This window comes from Epargyreus clarus, unplaced genomic scaffold, assembly GCF_041222505.1.
Source record: "Epargyreus clarus isolate Ecla_fem2 unplaced genomic scaffold, WU_Ecla_fem_2.2 ptg000006l, whole genome shotgun sequence".
NCBI lineage: Eukaryota > Metazoa > Arthropoda > Insecta > Lepidoptera > Hesperiidae > Epargyreus > Epargyreus clarus.
In genome coordinates, this window is record NW_027332214.1 from 8,939,097 (window position 1) to 8,962,789 (window position 23,693).

Consider the following 23,693-nt stretch of genomic DNA (forward strand, 5'->3'; position numbering starts at 1 on the left):
TCAATGGTTAAATGTTATTTCACTTTATATTCGATAAAATTAATGATCGATTGTATTGACAGGTACAGATAACAATACAAGAACGGCTTCGTTACACAATTTTAATGTAATCTTTGTGATGAAGTGCTCGGGTTTATTTTGAATGATACTAGAAACATTACGCTTGTTAAAATTATACTCATAATGACGATTGATTAGAAAGTAAACATAAATAATATCTATTTAGTAAAAAAAACTGGCTATTAAAGCCAAAAACCCAACAGCATAAAAATAATTGAATACGGAAGTAATACGACCAATGTCACTCCTACAATTTAGACGAATCCACCGTCACCTCATATGTTGGAATCCGTCAAGTCGTTTGGGATCTAGCGAGCTAAAGAATTAAACATACAAACATAAAAGCGCTCGAAAACATTACCCTCTGCAGACAGGTAAAAACAAATCATATTAATCCAAATTCGAGTTATTTACTAGCAGCCATTGCATAGTTGCACCATCCAACTCGTAGCTCCATCATCAGAGCAGCTCGAAATTGTCAAATTATACTTTCGTAGTCCGGTGTGCTATTCATACAAAGTTTCATTGCGATTCAATAAATAGAAGCAGGTTTAAAATGACTTCAAAGATTTTGATTACATTGTTAGTTACAAGTGAACATAATTTAAACGGGTTAAAAATAACCCATGAATACTTTAGTAGCAGGTAGTTTACACACGGGTTTATCGTTATTCTTACAACTAAATAATGTAATTATAATGATGCTACAAATGCTAACTACACTTATAGATAAACTAAGATTCCCCATGTCCTGTTTACTATGTCTAAACCCTTTGTAGATGTAGTACCCGAAAGTCTGACCCAAAATGATGTCCTTTTGATGTGGGATCAAATTCTGGCCCCTCCGTGTTTCAGGTGTGTATAGTAACCTCACCAAAGAGGGGTGTTTACATTACTAAATCTAGACAGCAAAACCTGACAAGCACATAAGGTTTCGATTTTTGGCGGTACATATACAAAAAATGACGCGCAGAGCAATTAACCGTTCGTTTAACCCATGAAGTTATAGGTAAATACCTATAACTTCATGGTTTAACCGCCCCATGTGTAGTTAACCTAAATTTTAACAACTTCGTAAATCAATTGAGTTTTGTGCGTAAGGCTTAAATTAGAACACCTAACCTTATGACTGTAGGTACTGTACACACATTATATTTCTGTATATTCCGCGTTCCCAATTGAAATTGAAAATTAATAGCTATTGTGTTCTACACATGTCAGTGGTTCTATGCGATGTTATGTCTGAAAGTCTCGAGACCGATCGTTCGATTTCTGTCAGTTTCGTTTTCAACATATTTACGCCCTTGCTAATAGCGGTTGGAAGTCCGCCAGCAGCGTTTATCAGCTGATTAGACCACGTGAGGTACTGTGATTAGCACCCCAGACATTGTGACTACCATTGCGGGTCATAGGAGATTGACAATGTGTGCACCGCCGGAGGTGTGTTCGGTTTTGGCATTCAGCGCTTGCATTGCAGTGTCATTTCTCGTTGTCACACAAACAGGTCAGGTTCGGGTTACAGTTTTGGAGATCGATTTACGATTTGGTTTAAAATTTCAAACGTTTAATTTCTTTCGTTTTTGCAAAAAATAAACTAATTTTAAATTTTTATTAACAGATTTAAAATATAGTCAATTATTTTATATAAATTAATTCTAAGGGAAGACAAAGTGTTTTAATTAAGGCAATTTACAAAACCGATACAAATAGTTTTTTGTACAAAACCATGGATATCCCCGAGATAATTATGTAAGTTGATACTGATTCATTATTTGTAGTGAATACTTCGATCAGTTCTTATTAGTGATCGAAGAGTAAATACCATTGAATTCATTTGTTTTAATAAACCATGACATACCGTGTCTGGCATTTAATTGCTTAAAACAGAAATTTATTAGAATTGGCATGTTGACGGTTTATGCGTGTCCATGACTTGTATTTTATTAACAAACAGGCATTAAATCATAATGGTCTGGTACAATTGTGTAGCTTCTTCTAAGGAAAAATTGAACGACTAAGTTTGACTACATCTGAGCACAGCGCAAGGCAAGTCGATGTACGAGTATGCTGTGTTCTAGTTCGAAGAGTGTGCGAAGGTATCTTTTTTTTTTGTTATTATATAGGAGTAGCAGACGAGCATGCAGTCCACCTGATGGTAAGTGGCTACTGCCGCCCATGGACATCTGTGATCAGCCCCAGATAGGATTAGATATTCCTACCTGAGGTCGGCCACAGATGCGCCGCTACCCCTGAGGACTAAGCTGGGACTCCTCGGAAAAGTATGTCTCTCTTACCACACCCTTCAAAACGGAACACAGCAGCGCTTGACACTATACGTATAAGGCAGAAATAGGTGTGGCGGTGGTGCCGCCGGAGTCGAACCACAAAGGGTTCTCTACCACCTTTGATCTGATGTTGATTACAGATTTACATGCGTGGCGTTAGCCACTTTCAATCTGGTGGACTGCATGCTCGTTTGCTACTTCTATAACATCAAATAGCATTGCCTTTGTTTGGTTTTAGAAACATTTATAAGTATGGAGTTCCGTATCGTAAATGTATTTATCCCTCGTGTGCTACAAACAGACATGTAGATGCCACGGATTCTGTTACCATCATTTCGTCTTAACCTGTTTAATAAAATTTGACAATGACAGAGTGAAGTATAAAATTATTCTGTACCGGGTCCGTCCGCTATTTACTTTCCCTGTGTACACGTGTGTGTTTGTGTGTCTGTGCTCTACTATAGAAATTAGTTACTTATTTATACAACCGAATAATATTTAATTTTATTTCTATAGACAATTCGAGTATACCAGTGTATACAACTGCTTAGAAACAAGTTGATATATTTTCAATTTCCTCTTTATCTACACGCTCCAATAACAATGTATTTCCATTTGTTCAATCCAATTATATAAACAGAGGAATATTCGATGGAATATTCGATGAGTGGGTTTAGTACGTTTTCTTGTTTGTTTCGTTTCGTATTAAGTTGATGTACGTTTACGTATGAACGGGTGCTGTTTGTTGGTTTAGCGTGCAAGTTGAGGCGACAATTATCCACAGTGAAGCGATAACCTCAGTTCTCTAACTTCTTAAGGTTATTAAGGCTAAGATAATCATCCAGGAATAATAATTGTTTGGTACCTAGTCTTATGTGTGATCATAATGTCTTCACGTTCGACCTTCTTTCATATAGTGCTGGAGAGGATAAGAGATATTGGACATGCCTCCTTGTGGGATGCCCAATACCTTTACATACTTAAGTCGTCAATCCATTATTGCTCCACTGCTGGGAGCTTAGAATGAAAACGTTCAAGTCAGGTGTAGGCAACATTTTTAAAGTTGCGGGCCAAATTTGAAGACTGAAAATAATATAACATTAAAGAAATTTCAGAAAATATCAATGTTGGTTCAATCCGAAATATAAGGGCCTAATAGGACACACTGGCCGGCGGTTGACCGTGATGTTTACTGTCATGAATAACGATATTAATTTTGAAAAACATCTAATATTTTAACAGAACTTAACATTAATTAAAAACGTTGTAATTCCCAATTATTTGGTAACCCTACCGATACATGTTGTAAATAGAGTTATGATAACATGAACGGTCCATTACGTTATCACCCGAACAAATTTTAACAGACATAAATAAGTGTATGTTATGTTTACATAACTGATAATTGTTAATGGAATAGAATCGAGGATGTCTTCGTAAACGTAACACTGTATTACTATTGTATGTGGTTATACATTATTATGATCTAACTATAGACCATAGCAGTAACAGACCAGCGTTGCAAATTCTGCCTTCTAGATTACTTTGAAGTCCGAAACCAAAGCATTACTGATTTTTGAAGTTGTATTTATAACAGAAATTTTAAACTTTTGCGGTGAAGTTGAAGGAGTATTTTGTAAGGAAACTTTTGTGACGGTAGTTTTAAGGAAAACAAGGAAATCAGGTATATCAGATTTTGGTTTTATCTGTGTATGTCCCGTGATATGCAAGATAACAAGCGAAGTTACATACAGATTCGATTACTTATTGGGAGGATGGGAGTCATAGCGTAACAAATCGCGGTGATGCTCTGATCAACCCTCTATACAAAACAAAACTATCCCAGCAGAGAAATAAGAAACAAATTAAAATTTTAGTAATTGCTTACGAACTTAATGGCTTGAATTGAATTATTTAAGTTTTCAGGAATAATACAACATAATACCCAATTGGTAATTATTACAGAATGCAATTTGATACGCAACTATTATGTAACACACATACATACTAAATCTGTCGCCTGTTTCTATTAAGATTGTCTAACAGATACCTTCATTGGCTGTAATAATTCAATTGCACTAACAGATTTAGCTAATCGATTCTTATTTCTTGGAACGTACGTGACACAGATCCTCGGTGTACACATGTATATTAGCCGAGATGTAACGACTTTAATAACACAATATAAATCATCTACACGGTGCCGGTAGCACGTCAGGGTTAATTCTAAACGACTAGTCTGTGCTAGTAACACACTAGACGCCTGTTGTTTAGTTTGTCCTTTATACATGTAAGCTAACCTAACTTATTTATCCAATCGAGTCCTATTTCTAGCAACGTACATGACACAGGTCCTACGGTGTACACATGTATCTTAGCCGAGATGTAATGACTTTAATAACACAATATAAATTATCTATACGGTGCCGGAAGCAAGTCAGGGTTAATGCTAAACGACTAGTCTGTGACAGTAGCACACTAGACGCTGTTGTTTAGATTGTCCTTTATAAATCACTTAACCTAACCTAACCAATTTATCCAATCGATTCCTATTTCTAGGAACAGACGTCCTACGGCATAAACATGTATCGTAACCGAGATCTACTTTAATAATACAATATAAATTATCTTTCGGTTCTCGCGCAATTTCTAGTTTTCTCAGCGAGACTTCTCGCGTGAGTCTGTAGCCAGCTTTACAATTTTGTCTTTGCACTGACTAATCTTGAAAAGGGTTAATTTATTTTGACAATATTTTTAAAGAAAAGTTATGATTTTTACGGGACTGATATGTTACTGTTTAACCCCCAAATTGGCTACTGCTTAAAGTAAGGATATGGAGCGCGGATTCTCGTTATTAATAATCGTATGACTAAATATTTTATTCACACCCTTTTCTTGTTTTCCGCCTTTGGCATATGTATACAAGTTTTGTAGTTATTACTTTAATTGTCATTAATAACCTAATAACCATAAATGTAGGGAAATTACATATGAATAAAATACCGATCAATCTGTTTCTTTACATTTCCTTTAAACATAAATAAAATATATTAATCCATATATACAACACTTGTTTTATTCTAGCAAGATCGGTCCCAAGTTTTCCTCAATCATTAACTTTTGTACCGTAAAAGCTATTAAAAGTCCATTATTACTTAATTAATCTACTTGATACCTGGCACAATTGCAGTTTGATGGGCAGTAGGTATAATACTAATTATATATAGTCAATAATTACTATACAAGTATTTTTATTTAAAAATAATAGGCCAACCTTATCAAATTTTAATATGAATAGCAAATAAGATTTGATCTCTTATTGAACTCTCTCTTTAAGTGTTCATAAGTTCGCCGGTCTTACCGCAAACTTCAAAGATGCGAATTTGGCGGATTTTTGTTTTTTTTTTCATAGTAGCAAACATTTGGTTGTACTTATGTTAAGAATCACTGCCGCCCATGGAAATATGATACAAACTCCAAAAAAAATGGAAAATTTTGTTTATCTTTAGTATATATTAATACCTCCTAAAACGGAACGTCTTAGGTGCATCTGCAAACACTTCTACGGTTGAAGAGAAAGCATTTTTCGTGGTGATTTCTCAATCAAATAACAAAAATTAACCTTCAGCCACGACATATTGCATGACCATCAAAGCAAATCATGATTAATTCAGAAAATAAGAAGGGATACGGAATAAACCCAACTCTTTGTAGAGTACTTTAGTATAAAAAGTTCCTTACAAAGCGAGGGAGACGTGATACGGCACGCCATCAATAACGGACGGACATACAAATTTGCGGAGTACGTCACGGCACGACTTCAATTGGCGGACGGAGTGCGATTATTTCTGCAATCACCGCCAATTGCCCGTTGGATCGGAACACGTTGGAGATCGTTATGTAACTCCGTAGTCATGGAGCGCGCTGCTGATACTCCAGACATACATAACGTGCACACTACTATTTGTATGTCTCGTCAGAGCGGGCGCTTGTGGAATATTCCAGAACGAAAAGTATATGTGAGGGGTGCTGCGCTCGGAATCGAAGTTCCTTGATCCTAATTGAATTATTGTAATAATGAGAGAATATAGTTCAAGTATGATTAAAAAACATAATTGACTTCACAATCGACCGCGCATGGTGCTCGTCTGTACAAACACATCCGTACATAGATATTAGAAAGAGAACGTCGCATGGATGAGACATAAGCTTTTTCCTTACGTTTTCTACAATTAATTCATTGCAAGCAAGCTGCGTTTACAAAAGAAAGAGGTTTCGTGATCGTATTTTGTAACATTTTGTTCTCAGCGTCAACGGGACAGATATCCCTTTAGTGGGTCGGCCTTGTCTAAAGCAGGATATAGGCCACGCTAGACATACATGTACTGTATTATGTCACGTCATATAACATACGTCCTGAGTTGAGGTCATTGACCTTCGATGGATGTATATCAAGAGAAATACTCAATTGGATAATTTCTAAATTTCTTTTTGTTCTAGGAGTTAATAATAATAGAATTTGGAATACGTTTTCATCGTTTTAAAAATAACAAGTCAGTGTCGTTAAACACTTGTTATATTAAATTGACTAGGAAAATACTTTTAATTGAAAATCGAGTGCAATCAAATATAAGTTGGTAACAGTATAAAATAACAATTATATAGTTAAAAACAACAGAAAGTCATGAAGGCCTATAATGTAAAACCCATAGGCACAGTGTGTCTATTCAAATTAACAGTAACCGTATCTATTTGAATAACTGTTGTGTGAAAAATTGCATTTTTTATATTTTTATATTTTGTAACGAAAAGATAAAATATTTTAAAATTAAAAGGCTTTGCTGTAGCTTTTTTTATTTTAACATCACTTCTAGTTGACAAGTATGCAAATGAAAAGTTGTTAATAATTGAAAAGTGTAAAAACAACCCTTCATTTGCAGTGGGGTAAAAATATGCAAACAACCTTCAATTTGTTTTCTGTATCGATAAACATCATTTTTAGGGTTACGTACCCAAAGGATAAATACGCAATCCTGACACAGGGATATCTTATCGTCATAGATAGGACAGTTGAATTTTTCAGAGTGTGTTGCTTTGATTAAAATATAAAACAAGAAAGAGGCGTTTTTCAACATTTTTCTTACTATTGAACCGCCTTAAAAGGAAATTTAAATTTTCATGATACATTAACTTATTCACTGTGTTGAATAATATGTTGAACTAAATAAATACTTAACCATTTTTTGTACCTATGGATGAAGTCTTTGTGCATCTGGCGTTTTGTCGGGTAATGGCATCAAAAAACGCATAATTATACTACGGTGCCGATATTCTCGCCTTGTGTTTACAGCAACTTTCCAATTACAGCTGTATGTCAGTCTGTCTGTTACAGGACTCGTATCTCCTGAAATGCAAAAGAAATGAAATAAAAATTCGGCGTGAGTTCGACTAGACTTAAGAAAATGTCAAAGTGTAGTGTATCTTGCTGAACAAACTTCTTTTTTTAGATAAATGTAAAGCAAGATACTGGAGCTAATGCTTTTTTAATTATAATATGTAAAAATAATGGTATTTAAAAAAAAGAGAAAAAGAGAATAATTATTTCTAAAATTAAAAAAGACAAACCCACTGAGTTTCTTACCGGATCTTCTCAGTAGAGGTCGCGTTCCGGTCCGGTAGTAGTTTAAGAAAATATTGTAACTGACAATTTGTAAGTGCCGCCGTTGGCCTATACAAAATAAATATATTTCATTTCATTTCGTACTGGGCCATTTTTAGGGTTCCGTACCCAAAGGGTAAAAACGGAACCCTATTACTAAGACTTCGCTGTCTGTCCGTCTGTCCGTCTGTCCGTCTGTCACAGGGCTCTACCGCTTAAACCGTAATAGATAGACACATGAAATTTTGACAGAGGAGGCATAACGGTGGCAGCTATAACAACAAATACTAAAAATAAAATAAAGTTGAATATTAAAGGGGGTCTCCAAACAACAAACCTTTTTTCGGCATTTTTTGATGTAACTGTTAAATTGTACTAGGAAGACGGTTGAAATTTTTACAATACGTTTACTACTATAACTGGTATTATAATAAATACAAATAAGAACCATAAAATATATTTTAATATACTTATTTTAATTTTATTATACTTTGATTACGTATAATCGTCGTCCCATTGTCATCCCAACGCCATCTATTTGTGTGATATATTACTAAGTATTGTTGAAAATCATAAAATGAATTAAAATAATGAACATTTGGGACGGAAGCCTCCATGTGCGAGTTCGACTCGTACTTGGCAAATTATTTTCCATCCATATGATGCAATCTCCGTGCATCTGACGTCTCGTCGGGTAATGGCATCGAAAACCGCATAATTACGATACGGTGCCGATATTCTCGCCTCGTGTTTACGGCAACTTTCCAGTATCGATATATTTTCCTCAGTACGTTTCGTTCTATCGTATCCATTTTTGTCGACGCTGCGTTTTTTATTTACGCCTCTGCGTTCAGTTCCGCACCATCTAACTGGTTTTTATATACATGTGTCTGCTAATTAAGATGTTTTTGTGTTGATTATTACAGTTGAGTTATGTACGAATATTTTGAATCTCTGTACGTATATCAAGAGTGGATTAAACGGTTACTATATCAATTGGAATAGAAATGTGAGTTCCGATTTTTTCAAGACCTGAAGGAGTGTGTTATATAATTTCAAAAGTGGGTTATTTGATCTTCTGAAAAAAAATACTGCCAATAAGGTGTCATTTTCAGCAACTTATAATTTTATGTATGTTATTCTTTTTCTTGATTGCCCCAAAAAGTGAGTAATGTTAGTTTGTTTTTATGTTCAATGTGCATATTAATTTATTTGTAATGCTAATATTTTAAACTGTATTCCGTTTTGTTTCCGTAATTAGGTTCTTTATTGTGAAATGGTATAATAGTTTTATAATACTTTTAAGTTACTGTTACGTTGCAATTCATGTTCGATTGCTATTTTAAAAACATTTTTTTGTTGTTTCTCCGTTTTGTTGGTACTCTTCCTCCGTGTTAAACATGTTTGGATCTTTACTGAGCATAATAAACCTATTTAGCTTTTTCTTCACTCTTCGGTTATTCTCGGAAAGTTATTTTCGTATGGAACACAGAGTGTAGTGTAATACAGCACTCAAATGCTGTTCGCAGAGCTTTGATTCTATCGACATTGACCTGAAAATAAACAGACACACGCTTGTTTTTTTTAATTAAATGATTGCATGTTACGTCTAGACCTACAAGGTATAAATTGTCCAATATGAATGTATTTACCTTGACAGATCAAAATACGAGATGGTTTGGTCAAATTTTGTTAGACGGAACCATTATTTCATAGAATCATTATATCATCTGAATCAGGCCAAACTTTAGGAAGTTTTATCATCCTGATGCCCAACTTATACTAAACTGGACGAAAACGTAATACTTAGACTGTAAAAACATAAGTACTTACCTACTCATTCTTAATATAAAACATACATTTTTAAGTCACATGCTTTAGAATTTTCCCTTGAGATACCTGCTTTAGAACATTTTATATGTGTATGGTAAATCAGTAAAAAAACATTCTGGCTTAGAACATTATGGTAAGAGATTTGCCCAGCAAGGGGACCTATACATTCACAAAAATCCCATTAGGCAAAGTAATTTATCATCTAGGTCTTCATAAAATGTCGTAAAAACCTAAATATGATATTTTTTGCGTTAATGTTCTTATACTTGCTCTGTCTATCTCAGTTCAACTATTTCTTTAGGAAATAGGCAAATATACATTCTATCTATGTATAATTTAGGTAACAATGTAAATTTTGCATTAACACTAATACTTTAACTGCTTTAAGAAGTAGTAGTTTGTTAGTTTAGATAAAGTGTTTGTTTAATATAAAAATACACATTTAAACGACAGTAACATAATTTTGTCCAAAACAGAAGTATGCCATTCATTTTGTCAAGGATTATTTACAATGATGAAATAAAATAAAAATCTTGTAGATTTGGTATAAACAAGTTAAGTCTTTCCGTGTCTCGGCTTTTCGTAGTTAAAGACATTTAGTCCTGTAGTGTTGTTGTACGTAAAGGTTTTAAAAGCATATAATATCACCATCATCATCAACCTTCTATTGCACTGCTACGTGTTCTCTCAGATTGACAAAGCTAGTCTACAACGCTAGCTAAATGTGAGTTGATAGACTTTACACACCTTTGCATTATTTTCTCTCTCTGTAAATTTTAAGCACTGTTGCCAATAACCAAACCCCACGGTATTAACCGATACAGCAAATACTAATTAATTACTAATACGCACATAGCTGAGAATATTTAGATGTAGAGATAGAGGAAATCGAATCCCGGAATTCAAATATGAATTTCGAGGCTACCTATCAATGTTTGCACATACCATTAACGTCTATGTTATTTCGTATATACATAGAGACATAATTTCGTGAAAATACTATTTTCACCTGGAAAATAATTGGCAACGCAACCCTAATCTCATGTGACTGTTTGGACGTGTATTAATTACTTCTTTAAATGTATGAAATAATTTATCATTTCTGCTACGAGTACGGTGATTGTATTGGAACGTCTGAGTGATTTGTTACAGTCCTAGTTGAATACAATGATTTATTAAAAATGTAGTAATGCGGGTAGAAGTAATGTTTAATAGTGCTGGCTAAAACTGTATCGATCAGCGTAGGGGGGTACGGTCCAGGTTTACCTTAGTTGTGGGATTCTCCCGACAACTAGATCTTCAGGTCTATAAGGTCGACTTCTACCACCCGTGGAAGAATCAGGTACAGGTTACTGTACCCGTACCTTTTTTTTTTGTTTACGAGGGGGAAACCTTCAAAAGATACCCAGTGTCGTAGAAGCGACACGGGATTATGTGGGATTCTTACCGCACTAAAACCCCCCCGGTGGCCGTCCTCAGCGTTGCCAAGAGGACTCCTACGGAACGCAACCGGAGTCCTCTGAACGCGTTGCCCCTTCGGGCTCCTCCTAGGTGAGTTTCAGGACTCACCACATCGTCTGGTGTTTACGACGGTATGCGACCACACATACCGCCGTCCTTCCCGGAGTTGCTTGCTGGATGACTCGACCTCCCAATCTTGCCGCCCGCAACCCTGGAAGCCCCCTTTTAGTCGCCTCTTACGACAGGCAGGGGATACTGCAGCCCTATTCTAGTCCCGGGACTACAGGGACAACTGTACCCGTACCTGATCCTTTGCCCGCTCCCGCTTGAGGATATATATTATAGATGCAGCTAGGGCGGATAGCTTTGCCATAATCAATGTTCTGTTGTGTTTATGAAAAACTTTGTAGGGATTTACTACAACCCATTTTCTTTTCATTGAATATTAGTCTCCTTCAATGTCGTGGAAACGTTAATATTTTGGTTGTATTGTTACGTATCGTTATTACAGAGATTAGATAATGTTTACGTATATTTCAAATGAATGTATTCAAGTAATGATTTATGTTTTTATAGAACAAAGTAATAAAAGTTTTAAATATATGATAATATGATATATACATTTTCCTTATAAAAACAAACAAACATATTTAGAGGACGAACCATAAAAAAATTGTTTCTATAGTGACCGAGTTTGACCAATAAAGTATTTCAGTAGTAATGACTAATATAGTGCGCTAACAAGCATCACATGTAACACACATATAGATATTATTATATATTTACTTTACAGTTACGATATGAATACGTATGCACACTCTATTACCATTCAAAGGTCAATGCACTGGTGTTATCGTCTGTAAATCAGTGCATTTTGCTGGCGTGAGACGGTTTTATACATATATAGGTACATGTATTTCTAATGTTGTTCTTAAGCATATACTAAAGATAGTAAACACGTCCTTTTATATTTAAGAAATGTCTTCTATTACGAAAAAATAATATCCTAGAGGCTATTTTTATTACTAAAAAGTTATTTGGCGCTTATAAAGTCGTGAAAAGTGTACTGACAGTTTTTTCAAAATGCAGAAGCCGCTATCTAGAGTATTACCGGCCTTCTCAGTTGTAGGAAGAATCACTAACGGGCGCAAGCCTGTCCCCATCGTTATTGACAATCGAGATAGACTTAGCTCGTTATCAATAGTTAATCGACCAATATGCTAGAAATTGTCGAATTTCGATTTTTGGTTAGCAAAAATTTAATAAATAACGGATTTTAGCGAGCCACCGGAAGGACGGGAGCTTGCATACAATATTGTCACTAGTGGTCTCTCATCCAGCTCCTGACCGTGCCCGTTGTTACTTAACAGTTTGAGAAGTGTACAATTCGCAGGCCTACGTGCTCTTCATATCTTCATTATTATCTGTACTGTCTTAACATGATCCAATAGATACAACACAATTATTTGCGCTAGCACTCGATTAACTTATTAAAATTCAACAGATCGTCTTATAATTGTTCTCGGTAAGAACATTGCAGTTTTTTACAGACTCCGTTTATACTGGATAATGTTTTCCTCTGTACATTCCACGCCACCTTCCAATCTTATCGCTAACTGTTACTTATCACTGCCCAAATGAGACCGGTCCCATGTTTTATCGTCTCGCTCTACTTGGTTATGTTGTGAAAGGATATTCGGCTATTCGAAATATAAAAAGGTTGAACTGTATAAGTACACAGATTATGAAGTAATAATTCGAGTAATTTTGTTACAAGATCCGTAGTGTATATATATTTATTTGAATGTGCTAGAAACCTTTGTACTTCGACTCCACCACCACCACAACTAATTCTGCCTAATAACAGCAGTGTTAAATGCTGCTGTGTTCTGGTTTGAAGGGTTTGGTAAGGGAGACATACTTTTCCGAGGCAGGGGTAGCGGCGCATCTGTAACCGACGTCAGCCAGGAATATCATATCCTGTCTGAGGTTGATTACAGCTGTCCATGTGCGACAGAAGCCACTTACCAACAGGTGGACTGCATGCTCGTCTACTACTTCTATCCAGTTTTCCTCGGTGCATTCCTCGCTCACTCAACTCATATATGGAGAATTGGAAACCTTAGCTTTTCAATATATAGGTATGTAGTAGACGGAAATATAGCAACATTCATGTTTCGCGAAGTGTTCCATCAAATATTCAATTATTCAAGCGACGTCCACATCATCAATTCGATAATATCAGCGGTACTCAACCTATCTCCGACAGAAATCTGTTCAAGTTATACATAAATGCGTGATTTATGTGTAATGAGAAAATGCTAAGAGTAGGTACATTCCGAGCTCATCTTGTATACTAATATATTAAATAATTTCTAAAAGTGTTGATTATTTGTCCTTCCTTAATTGGAGTGATGTGAGTGAGGGTAAATCCGGGAGAAACACATAGTCAGATAAATCAATTATTATAAAAACAAAATATCCGTTTTCTTTAAAACATCTATAGCTTATACACTTCCACAATTTAGATGAATCCGACAACATATGTTAAACCCATCAAGCCTTTTGGGGTAAGTAATGCCAAATTGGGCGTGCCAAAGAATGAGACATATATACAATCCACATATACAGTCGGGTAGAAAGAGTATATTGACAATTTTAAAATTCGAATTTCTACAACACGTATGATGTAAAAAGACGAAAGTTGAGTGCCACATTTCTACTTAATCTGTCCACTCACGTATTCTCGTGCGTCAACACGGCTCAAATCGTACCATTAGTCTGCTGTGGGCCATTCGGTTGTTTTAATGCGTACTGCATCACCATTGTTTCACCATCAATCATTGTAAATGCTACTATGTTGCTCTATTGAGTTAGCTATTGAAGTTTAGAAGCTATTATTTTGATATAATGCGCGTAGACTTGAGTTTTTTGATGGTATGGTTGAGTTGTTGTCAGTTAAGCATGATGTCTTTGTGTTCTAAAATGATTTCTTAACCCTGTTAAATATGAAGACAATCTGAAATTAAATCCTTCATTAAGGTGGTAGAATTCTATGTGATTCGACTTCGGACTTAGAGACAACGTTGGTATATCTATTTCTATTTTATAACAGCAGTTTTAAGCGCTATGGTATTACTTTGAAGAGCGTGTTAGGCTATTGTCCATTGGCTCAATTGTCAATTACCATCAGGTGTACTGTTGTACCATCAAGCATGCATGCTAATTCTATAATAAAGAGAAAAAAGAAATTCTAATTTTTCAAAAACGCAATAAGAATATTGAATTACACTGAGAATAATTAATGTATGGTACCTAGAGAATTTGAAGGCACATCATAGGATAAATTAGCCAGATTGTTTACATTCATTTGTTAATTGTGCCAAGAAAACAAATATAAATAGCATCTTTATAAAACTCATTAAATAATTCTCGATCACATTTGTGACGCATTTGTAAAATATGCTTAGGGAAGCAACAATATATCGGAGGTTCGATAATAACGACCCAAAACAAATATTTTTGATCGAAATTGATCTATTGCCGATGCGATGTTATGAAGGAAAAATATGAAATATCGAAATCACATTATTGCTTATTTAAAAAACTGGTCATATTGCTTTATCGATATTTATGGCGATAATTTCACCATCCCTATATATTATGCTATTTGGAACAAGTGATACCGCTAACAGCTTAATGACAAATTAATTAAGTTTCTCTAATAGCACGCCATACCACTGTATGATTTTGTATAGAAAAGTCATGTTTCTATATTGCTCCTTGTTATTTTCCTGACAATAAATCTAATAATTGTATTATAACTACTTAATTTAGGGCAGTTTCAAAATAATTTTAAGGTAGAATGTGTGTACCGGGCTCGCCAGAAATTACCGATAACAAAAACAAACTTTGTTCTGTTTCGAAGAGGTATGTATTTGTAATATGCATTTATATCTGTAACGGTTAGAATAGAAATAATACCTTTCAAAATCAATGCACGAGGTAATTTCCAAGTCCCGAAATGCCAATGAAAAAGCACCCGAGACATTATTCACGTTTTGATGTTTACGTTGACGGATATTTACGTTGACAAAATGGCGGCTTAGGGCGGCCATTTTGTCGTTTAGATTAGAATAAAACTTAATAACTAAAATAGTTTAAAACTAAAAATCTTAATAACAAAACAAATCTGTATGTATTTTATTTTTATATACAAAAAAATAAATAGTGGTTCAAAAGGCTGACTGAATTCTCAATAAAATTTCTTTATATACACAAAACTATTTACGTAGTCTAAGCTTAAGTTAATTTTTAAACCAATTTTTAACTGTGTTTGAAGTAAACGTAGCCTGATTTAAATGGACGTATATTCTTGTCCCCAGGAATAACGAGAAGCGGAAGGAGAAATCTCGCGTGGCAGCAAGATGTCGGCGCACGAAGGAGATGCAGATCTTCGCGGAGCTGACAGCCGCGCTGCCGGCCAAGAAGGAGGAGGTGGAACAGCTGGACAAGGCGTCTGTGATGCGTCTAGCTATATCGTACTTGAAAGTGCGCGATGTTGTCTCTATGCGTGAGTGTTACCTGATTTGATATCGTTAATCTGTAGAATAGAAACGTAGTCCTTGTGAGATTCTTACTAATAAGAAGATTTAGTTGCAGGGTATTTTTTATGCTTTACTATGATCTCTACGACCTAATTTTGCATAATTTTGGTAGGAATCACTTCTACTAGGACTGTAGAGGTCTGTGGACATCCGTATGAAATCTCAAATGAGACAAGATTTAGATATTTACCTCACCTAAACAGAACACAACAGCTACCTGTTAGAATAAGGCAACCATATGGTGGTGGTGCCATAGTTAGTAGGTATACAAATTGTGTAGGGTTCCCTCTTAATGTTTGATTATTTTCTATTTGTGATTTACATGTTTTATACATTGATAACCCCCGTTAGTAAGATTAGTAAAAAGTATTAGAAAGATGAACAAAAAAATGCCAATATCTCAAATTTACTGGAATAACATTTTTATATACGTTACATGGTAACGACAAAATGGCATTATGGCAGTATTAGGACAAGTAGGTATGATTTCGAGAAAAGAATGAAATATTTTAATACCTAATACTTATATAGCCAGCTCAATCGAATGACAAAACAAAATAATAGTACCTAATAATGTTTTAACTGTGGTTTTGTGTATAATTAAGTTTATTTATAACTGCATCCTTGTTGATTATTCAAGTAAGTAACTGCAATTTGCTCCGTCTGAAGCAAAGTAATTGTCAACAGCTTTGCCCCTACGTAAATAAATGAAAATATTTTATCAAAATTGTTTCAGCAATTTTGCTTGATAGTCGAACAAATACAACAATAGTGTGGATAGATTTATAAAGACGAACTTCACTCCAACTTATTTTATTCGGTTTTCCTGTCTTCATAAAACATGTAATAAAAAACCCTAAATTAATAAGAAAACATTATTAATCGAACCGACCCGTTTATCAAATGGTTCATCCATAATTTCTCGAAACAAAAATAAATCAAATAAAAAAGTTCTAATATATTTTCCTCAATTTCAATACGCAAGAATTCTGAATATAATTAGCACTTCTGAGAATCGTTCGTTTATTGCGCCACGGTTTGACTGACCCCTTTAGAATCCACTTTCTACAAATAATAGTATTTACTCTGTAGTTTCATAGCTTAGTGGTTAAAATTTGACCTCAATCGGGAGGTCCTAGGTTCAAACCCCAAGCAATTTTTGATAATTTAAAGTTATTTGTATCTTAGAAATTAATTATCATTAATGGGTAAAGGTAAACTTCGTGAGAAAACCTACACGCGAATTAAAAAAAAATTAAGGGTGTGTGAAGACTACCAATTTGCACTTAGCCACAGCGGTAATCTAAACCCCTCTTACTTATATGACGATAGACTCCGTAGTGAAGACGTTAGTTTTTCTTATTCCGTGGTTTTATTTATGACTTGAATTTATGTACAATAGTTTTGGCATTGTTAAGTTATAAGAGAATCATGGTTTAGTGTTGTCGGTTAGCAACCCTTGCACGTGTTCTCTTGACGAACAAATACCCTGAAATTTTGTACGAGTTATCTTTTGAGAATAATCATTTGAATGTCAATTTTTCACTGAACTATAGCGATCGGCGAACAGCAAATAAACCATTACTTCAATTTACATATAATGAAACTAGAACAATTACGCAATTCATCACGCATACAATGACACGGGATTTTATTGGTAACATACAAATGCATACAAATCGAATCTGCTGGTTTTCCCAGGAGACACATGTTGACTGCTGCATGCATTGAATAAGTTAGATGTCAATTTTAAGATGACCATTGAATTGGTGATGAGTGATGATTCATCTTGATTTCCGCCTATGTGGCGGTGGTAGACCATTGTTTCATTAATGCTTACCTATTTAATATAAAGTTAACATAGGTATAGAATTATTGAAATGGTAAGAATATCGCTTTCCTTGACTCCTTGATTACGATTGCGATTATTCTTTGTGATGACACTGCTATGCTTCACACCTACCCCTTAATCTGTTTAACCTATCTTGTATTACCAGCATAGAGCTGTTGTATTTGTGTTGTAAGAACTACGTAAGACAATGAATAAAAATAAGATCTGTTTCACTGTAGACTTCTGAAGATGTAATGTGGACATCTTTTGTAGATCTCAAAATGGACAGGTTGTAATTTGGAATGGGTTCATATGGAACATAAAACTGGTACAACTACAAATTCATGTGTATTATGTTGCAATTGTATCTGCATTTACTCCTGTGTACAATACTCATTTTTTACCGAGGAAAGATGCAGGTACCATACGCAAACAATAAACTATGTCACTTCTAAGAAATGATTCTTTTTTTTTTACAATCAAAACTTGATCCAAAAATGCCCAACAATGTTTTACAATCGTAGAAAATGTTAAACATGAGAACAATTTACAGAGTATTTTCCTGTAGTATATTCAATACTCATACATTCGAAAAACGTAACTTCCCATCCATCAAAGTTGAATAAAATCATATGATTTATAATTTATAAAAAAACTAGTAGCCCCCGGCTTCGCCCGCGTTTAAAAGAAAATAATGTAACATACATAAAACTGAAAATTCGTACCTTCAACTTTGCTAAAGATCATCACTTGATCAAATGCATAGTATACTATTCAATTCTTACTAATATCGATTAAATTTTAATCGATGTTTTGGATCCAAAATATCGATTCTCCGATAAATCGATCTTGGATCGCCATCCCTAGTTCCCGTGGGATTTCCGAGATAAAAACTATCCTATGTCCTTTCTCAGGTCTCAGACTATCTTTGTACAAAATTTCATTAAAATCGGTTCAGTGGTTTGGGCGAGAAGAAGAGACAACCAGACAGACAGACAGAGTTACTTTCGGATTTATAATATTAGTAAGGAGTAAGGACTATTAAAATTGTAACAAAAATGTTGTTCTCCACTATACTACTTACATAAGGTCAAGTTTACTATAAATTCGTATCTTATGGCTATATTTGTGGTTGCCCAAGGCTAATGGTGTTGTTATGGTGTACAATGTATCACTCGGAAAGAAACACGGTAGATTAGTTACGTTAGATTAAATGAACGTTGTTATTTATGACTCAGGTTGAAGTAAAGAAGTGACTTAAGATGCTTGCTGTATATGTTTTTTTAAATGTTATTATTTTAACGATTAATTGCTTCAATCCTCGGTATCCTGTTTATAACTTATATATGCACAATATATAAGTTATAAACAGAGTTTCCCTTTATATCTTTTCAAGCTTTTATTTAACTTGCCTTGTTAATTCGTACGTATGTGAAAGTCAAAATTAAATTTTAAACGACGTTTGCTCCTAAGAAGGTGCTATAATTATTATTTATGCAAATGAAAAGATTTGCTGATAAAAATCGAAAATATAATGACGTTACTGAAGAGCCTGTCTTTAAAAACATTTTTAACGTTTTATTGAAATCTTTATTGGCAGAGTTTTGTGTATTTTTTATGTTGCTCTGCCTACTATATTAACGTTCTCAATCCTATACTCCTTTTATATAGAAGTCTAGAAAAGTCTAGAAAAGCTTTCGCCCACCACTAACATTTCTATAACATACACAGAAATACATCTCTCTGAGTCTCCGTATACCGATTTGCATAGGACTATGCACATGCGCATCATTAACCCATTACTATCCCACATCTGGGCACGGGTCTCCTCACAGAATGAGAAAGATTAGGCCATATTCCACCGCGCTGGCAAGTGCGAAGTGTAGACTTCACATAACTTTGACACAATTTTTTTAAGACTTCTCAGATATGCAGGTTTCCTCATGATGTTTTCCTTCATTGTTTAAGCAATTGATAATTAATTTCTAATACACACATAAGTTTGAAAAAAATCACAAGTGCGTTCCGGGGATTTGGACCTCGGTCCCTCGATCAAGAGGCCGAGTTTCTTAAACACGAGGGTATTATACATACTATACATATGTACGTACATACCTACTTCTAACTTAAACACACACAAACACGTCTAACACGTATCTCGTCTGTTTCCAGTACCAGAAGACACTGAACCGCCGAAGCTGCAGAGCCCGAAGGGGCTGGAGGAGGTGCAATCTGAACTGTCCTACATGAAGGCGCTGGACGGCTTCGTTCTCGTGCTGTCCCAGGCGGGGGACATCGTGTACTGTAGCGAGAACATCGCCGAACACCTTGGTGTTTCACAGGTAACGGAAATACTTTAAATTTGTTTCCGAGGCGGATATAAGCTGGAAATATTTCAGGAGTAGCAGCGCGTCTGTGCAGCCGACCTCAGGTAAGAATACCTAATCCTATCTGGGGTTGATTGCATATGGCGGTGAGCGGCAGTAGCCTCTTACCATTAGGTGAACTGCATGCTCGTCTGCTACTCCTATATTATAAAAAAGAGAAAAAAAATGATATACGTTCTCAGATCATATTGTCCATAATTGCGAGACAGTCCTATGCAAATCGGTTGGCTGTTTTTAAAAGATTAGTCTACACTGCCTGAAATGGAAAGTGTGGATGCCGGTTGACTTATATACGAGGCAACTATCTTGTTGCTCAGGAAACAGCGCATCTGCGCATAACAATCTTCAGTAAAGGTCATGAAAAATCGGTTATCTATCAGTCAAAAAAATTCGTATCCGACCAAAATAAAAATTGACATAAATTTGTAATAATATAACTATACAGTTAAAATTTTCAGGACCAGTCTAAAATCACTTGCAAAGTAGGCATTAGGTCTCAAATGACTAATATCATTAATCCTTAATGAATCACGTCAGACACAAACATCTATAAATAAAACAGCAAGTTGTATTTACCGGAAACGTTGTACGAAATTATTAATTCGTCTGGTACAGAAGAGATTTACAGAAACAAGGAATTTGGTTTTCACATATCAATATTATCGCGAAAAAATAACCTGCAACTCAAAGCAAGGTTACACTTGCAGAATAAACATCAGTACGCAGTTCTTATAATGTTATTAAATTTTTGTCTATCTTATATATAAAATTCTCGTGTCACAATGTTAGTTACCGTACTCCTCCGAAACGGCTTTACCGATTTTCACCAAATTATATATGCATATTCAGTTGGTCTTAGAATCGTAAAAGTGATAAGGATTGTTCACCCTTAATTTTTTTTTATTATATCGCAAAACATTTGTCGGGTCAGCTAGCAATATGTATTATTTAGCCTATTTAAAATGTCAGTAATTTTAATTTTTATAGGCGTATGTAAAGGGAAGGTTAGCATAAACCCCGTTAGCATAGATGAGATTCTACAAAGAGGAAGTCCGATTTTTCGCCAATCAATTTCAGAGGCTTTATTTCGCACTCGCACGTTTAGGTATAAAATCCGAAAAATAATAATAAGAGGACCTTTTTTCCCGACAAATTTCGGATATTTTTTTCGCCGGTCTCCTCACTCTTGGAGCCCTCCCTAAAGTTACATCCATGGTTATTCTTACCTGTACCAATGCCCGCCTTTTAAAATCAAGGAGACGCGAATTAACCAGACAATATTTAAATGCTCTGCGTAATAGTTCAAAAGATTATACATTGATAATAGTGGCTGATGCCTATCTAGAAGGAAAAACGAGTACAAGAGTCGCATTCTAATTGCTGTGCTATTACGTCAATCTTCGGTTTAGGTATACCTGAATAGTGAAGTATAATCGCATAATAACACTATGACGTACGAGCTGCTGTCTGAACTTTAAATGGATCTAAAACGGATAATGGTTAATGGTTATCTGTTTGCATATCAATATTTCCTGTGGATTATGTTATAGTAACTAAATTAAGGTTTATTTTTGTACTGGAAGCATCAAACGAGCTTGATTTTTTAAGTTTTCAGTACTATAGAAAAGACAGAAAACCTCGTTGACGATCACAGATCCATTCAAAATTTCATCAGGACTAAGTTGGAACTCGGAAATACTCGGAATTCATATTGGTACACCTTCCTTTTTTATAAGATTAATGTAGCGAACTAGTGGACTGCATATTCCACCTGATGATGGTCACGGAACAGAACGGATGTGGTCACTGCCGCCTATGGAGTTCTATGACCAATTCCATACAGAACAGTGGTTTTATATGGAGTTGATGACGGGAGTAAGATGATCGCCTTATATAAGCCAGCCGGCTTACAATTTGTAGTTTGACAGAGGTACATCCTCATCACATATATTTATCCGCCCTGCAACAGTAGTGCAAATTTAAGTATTATAGTTTGAAGGATGCGACATGCATTCCATTGTATACAAAAATATTGTTGTGTATAGAAGCATTGAACATAGTTTGACCCTAAACTAGATAAGACTTTAGACTTAATAACATGTTGACCAAATATCAAACATTATGGGGTAATCAATTAATGGGGTATTTCCCTTTTAGACTCAAGCAGTACCTACTTTGTTTTAATCTAAACATAATACAGTTTACTTAGAAAACAATTAATCCTATGTCCAAACTTAGGTATAACAAGATTTTCCTTGTTCATCTCAAAACAATTGGTTTCGCTTGCAATTGCAAACTTAATTAAACGTAAATAGTGTTTCAATTGTGCATAATACGAGTACAAACTAAATAGGAGATCGAAACAAACAAGTGACAATGTTAATATGTATTTAATTATTGGGTTGTTTTGTTTGTGCATTGCCGTATGGGGTTTAAGGATAACGAATGTTAACTAGAAGTACCGAATAGTCTATTGTGAAAACAAAAACGCATTTCTTTGAATTGTGGTTTATGGTACTGCCACAAACCTGAAGGGCATGCCAGGGAATTGTTTTTTTTATAATATAGGATAAGCAGACGTGCATGCAGTCCACCTGATTGTAAGTGGCTACTGCCGCCCGTGGATATCTGTAATCAACCCCAGATAGGATTAGATATTCCTACCTGAGGTCGGCCACAGATGCGCCGCTACCTCTGAGGACTGTGCTGGAACGCCTGGGAAAAGTCTGTCCTTTACCACACCCTTCAAACGGAACACAGCAGCGCCTAACACTGCTGTTATTAGATAGAAATAGGTGTGGCGGTGGTGCCGCCGGAGTCGAACCACAAAGGGTTCTACCGCCTTCAAATACAGTGAGACACACATGCACAATTATGCTTGAAAAACATTATCCTCCGTGGTCGAGTAAAATGCAACTACGCCAATTTATTGCGATCAAAATAAATTTTAATATTCTTCCGGGAATGTTTATATAATATAATGTTCATTTGAGAAATAAATACTTATGTACAATCTTAATAGGTTTATAAAGGAGTATACACTTCTCAACCTTTTATACATGGTAGTTTCCAAAGAACAAGTTATTTTATCTGAAATGAGCTGAGATGTGAGTGTGATAGGACATGTCGAAAAGTGGCTTTCTGTACACCGTGCTTATCTCTCCCTTTATGTGACGAGTACGTAGGTTTCACCAGTAAGCTCTCAGAGACTGACTATTAAGGGTTAAAGGGCAAAGTCGTTATCTCACGTCGGTTGCTTATAATTGTAGATCATTCGCAATATAAATAAGTGGAGTTATGCGCGTTGCTTTTCGGTTTATTATTAACGAGTTCTTTTAACTACTGATATTTAAATTTATTGACGTGCGATTAAAGGAATAAATAATTCGTTCGTTTAAAATTTCTTACTCATTTTATTGGAATTTAGGTTAAATGATTTTCACACGCACAAATTATCGGAATTGCACAAGTAATACCTAATACTACTAGTTTTTTTTTAAATGAATCGATTGCAGAAGTCCACAAAAAAAGCAAAAATATCCTGCGAATGTTCTTACTGGAATCTTGAAG

The 23,693-nt window shown here is 35.1% G+C and overlaps 1 protein-coding gene across 2 annotated transcripts in view; it reads left to right on the forward strand.

The window, feature by feature from the left end:
- Positions 1 to 23,693, forward strand: part of LOC140742916 (uncharacterized) — a 106,686-nt gene that overhangs the window by 20,651 nt on the left and 62,342 nt on the right. For both annotated transcript variants that reach the window (XM_073073985.1, XM_073073986.1), the window contains exons 2-3: positions 15,684 to 15,871; positions 19,909 to 20,078. In XM_073073985.1, the coding sequence (XP_072930086.1) occupies positions 15,684 to 15,871; positions 19,909 to 20,078 (358 nt within the window). The remainder of the gene's footprint in view (positions 1 to 15,683; positions 15,872 to 19,908; positions 20,079 to 23,693) is intronic.